This window comes from Gastrolobium bilobum, unplaced genomic scaffold (genome assembly GCF_033153095.1).
Source record: "Gastrolobium bilobum isolate Gb01-03AN ecotype WA unplaced genomic scaffold, APGP_CSIRO_Gbil_v1 utg50089, whole genome shotgun sequence".
In the NCBI taxonomy this organism is placed as follows: domain Eukaryota; kingdom Viridiplantae; phylum Streptophyta; class Magnoliopsida; order Fabales; family Fabaceae; genus Gastrolobium; species Gastrolobium bilobum.
In genome coordinates, this window is record NW_026895933.1 from 4,373 (window position 1) to 8,233 (window position 3,861).

Genomic DNA, 3,861 nt, shown 5'->3' on the forward strand with positions numbered 1-3,861 from the left:
TTCCATTAAAAAAAATAAAGACGTGGATCGCATCTTTTGTCTTTATCTTTTTCTTAAAAGAACCTACGTTTGTGTCCTTTAAAATGACACACATGTTTTCCATAATAAAAACATAGTCAAAGATCCAATCATTTAATAAAAACATAGTCAAAGGTCCAATCACACCCCTAGTATAAAAGGATACACTCATTTTCCCATGATGGGAAAAGATTTATCCTCTCATAAATCTTAATTATGGTGTAATTAATGTATTCAAACTTTAAACTATTAAAATATAGTGAATAGCTCTCAAAAGATAGAAAGATACAATATAAATATTTAATTTTCTTAAAAAAAATTATCATTAAATTATACAGTTAATTGTAGGATAAGCATTGGATTGTAAATTGTAATGACATCTGGATTGGATATCAAAGGGATTGAAAATTGCATCCTAATATTATACAACCAAAAGTAGGTTCCATTATAACTCGATAGTTATGACATCATAAATATTATGAAAGAAAATTTAAGGACATCATAAATATTATGAGAGAAAAAAAAGCAAGTAAAAAAATAACATGATAACATGTGTTATATATATTGGAAGGAATCGAATTGCAGCGATGGGAGTTTTAAAACTTTTACATTCTTTATTGAACGTTTATTTTACTTATATTCTTTATTTTAATGAATTATTCATTATATAATTATAACAAAATATTTGAATGTTTCAAAAAAAATATTAAGTCAAGAGACAAAATGAATATTTAAATTTTTTATATATTAAAATAGATTACAAAATATTTTTTACATCACAAAAAAGAAAAAAAAGAAATATTTATAATAAATTTTTCTTTGTTCCATTCATAAATATGACAAAAAAATTCATTTATATCCATAATAAAAAATTTGACAAGATAAACGATTATTTATTCGGTGACACTGTTATGTTTTACTGTTGTGTTACCTTATATCCGACACGTGTAAAATTTGAGTTTTTGTAACAGAATTTTAGCTCCGATCACATGTTTTATTATTTATTTGGCGGAGAAATTTAAGTTTGGACAATAAAAATTGGGGACCACAAATGCATTTTGTATTTTTAATGGTTGAACTTGTAACAAAATTACATTAACAGTTGAGGTTATTTGTTTACTTGCAACTTACTGAATATGTTATGTTATATAATTATCAATTTGAAAATAGTCTTTTAAAATGATATAAATTGTGTATAAAATTAGTCCCTACGTAACTCCTATTACGTACATTTTAATCTATCAGATTTGATTTTTCTATTGAAGATTGTTTTCTCTCATCATGGGCATGCATAAGTGTAGAAGTTGTTGAAACATGAAATTCCATCCGCAATGTGTTCAGAAAGTTTATTTTGTTACTATTATTATTTTTAATTGTGACAAAATGATAAATTTTCACCATAATTTCATTAATAGTGACAAATATATATCTATCACAAATAATTCGTCACTGATATAAATTTTTAATCAATAAATTATTTTTACACAATAAGATCATCACTGATATAAAACTTTAAAGACGTAAAAAAAAAATAGTAACAAAATTTTAACTTCTGATTAATATCATGTCATAATATTGACAACAATAAAACTTATCAATCATTATTTTGTTACTAGTGACAAATAATTCATCATTAATAATTTGTAGCATTTATGTCTAAAATTATTCACAAATACTTAATATCATTATTAGTGAAAAATTTGTTACTACTATTATAAAAAAAGTATCAGGGACAAAAATTTGTGATGATTTTTTTCGTCTCAATAAACATTTCTTTTAGTGTCATCTTGAAATATCGTCACTGATTTAATCATGATGTCAGTATTAGCTATGATGCACGGACACTGACACGAAACACGGGACACGACACGCCGACACGTTAATTCTAAAAAATATCATATTTCGACACGTTGGGACACGTTTTGATAGTAAATAAAATTTTAATATATATAATATAATTTATATTTAATACATATAAGAGTATATAATAAGTCATATAATCAATCAAATATTTACATTTCATAACATAAATATAAATAAAAATAATTTTTCGTACTTTGTTAATTTTTCATGTCAAATTTCATAAAAGAAAAAAATTAATTTATAAATTATTTATTTATATTTAGTTAATAAAATAAAATTAAGATTAAAAAAAAATGTGTCCGAACCTTGACAGCATGTCCAAAAAAGTTGAATTCGTGTCAGAAAAACGTGTCAGAGAGTTGACCGCGTGTCCCCAAATGTTGATCGCATGTCCGAGCGTGCCGGAGCGTGTCCGTGTCGGATACATCTTCGACACGCAAAATTTATAAAATTTTCGTGTCCGTGCTTTCCAGAGTATTAGTGACGAATGTCGACGAAGAAAAAAATTGTCACATAAATACCTTAGTGGCGATTTTTATATCTTTTAAAGGTGATTTTTGTCATCACAAAAAGTGTATTATTTGTAGTGATTAAACAAATTTTAAAATTAAATTATTTTAGTTCATATGTCAGATTAAATCATTAAAATAAAGGTAAATCAAATTTTTAACATACTTTACATCTGAATTAGTTAATTCGATGACCATTGTCTTTAATCAAGAAGTATACAAGATATATATATATATATATATATCATAACCTGTTAAAAAGGTACCATATTATTACCATAAGAATCTTATTTACTATTACAAATCCACTTTACGTATCTTATGTCGATTAGAGACCCTTACACGCACGCCCTCCACAAATTAAGATAGAATAAAATTAGGGGACTTGTTCACATGATTCCCAATCCCTTTGACATTGTCAAAATCACTATAACAAGTCGGGCTTTCATTGAAATTACTGACAGGAAAATGTGCAGAAGCAACTCCAACTGAGAATTGGAGCTCGTTGTCTTGGCGAGTGACTGACCTAATTTTTACCCATAGAAAAAGCACCTTCGTTTGAACTCCATCTAAGTTGGAGATCTTGTCCTCCGTGATGTCACCCGATATGGTGGACTTATACTTCAGCTTGTGAGATTGAATTTTAAACGAGCAAGTATTATTTAGGTACACTTCGAATTTGCCGGTGGAGTTGTCCAATTTGTAACCAACCGCGTCTTTGGGAAGAATCCCAATTGGGAAGTTGTACTGTTGAAGGACATCGTATGCAGTGGTGTTTTGGGCAGAGGTTGAAGGCATTAAGAAAAAGATCAACAGAGAAACAACAAAGAGTGGTATTGGGGAGACGGGTTTTGCTTGAAAATTGATATCCATGATTTTTGGTAAGCTGAAGCTCTTGTGTGTGTGCAAACCAAGATTGGTGGTCTTTATCCAAGACCAAGATTTCAAATTTTCAATTGAGCCTGCAGAGAGAAAAGTTAATGTAATAATTCTTTGATTTTGGTTTATTTAAAGGCTAAGAGTAACGTTCTTATTGTTCAACATCCAACCTCTCATAAATCTCAATTATGATGTAATTAATAATTTTGAATTTTCAACTAAGGGTGTGATTTGACCTTTGATCATGTTTTTATTATGAGAAAAGTGTGTGTCCTTTTAAAGGACACAAACTTAAGTCATTTTAAGAAAGAGATAGACACAAAGAGGTGTGGATTCCACTAAAAAAAATAAAGACGTGGATCGCATCTTTTGTCTTTATCTTTTTCTTAAAAGAACCTACGTTTGTGTCCTTTAAAAGGACACACATTTTTCCCATAATAAAAACATAGTCAAAGATCCAATCATTTAATAAAAACATAGTCAAAGGTCCAATCACACCCTATAAAAGGATACACTCCTTTTCCCATGATGGGAAAAGATTTATCCTCTCATAAATCTTAATTATGGTGTAATTAATGTATTCAAACTTTAA

At 28.0% G+C, this 3,861-nt stretch overlaps 1 protein-coding gene across 1 annotated transcript; it reads right to left on the reverse strand.

Moving 5' to 3' along the window:
• Positions 1-2,750: 2,750 nt before the first annotated feature.
• On the reverse strand, positions 2,751-3,263 carry LOC133296859 (uncharacterized protein At5g01610-like). The gene has a single exon (XM_061495908.1). It carries the CDS (start codon positions 3,261-3,263, stop codon positions 2,751-2,753), a length of 513 nt encoding a protein of 170 aa, XP_061351892.1.
• Positions 3,264-3,861: the final 598 nt, after the last annotated feature.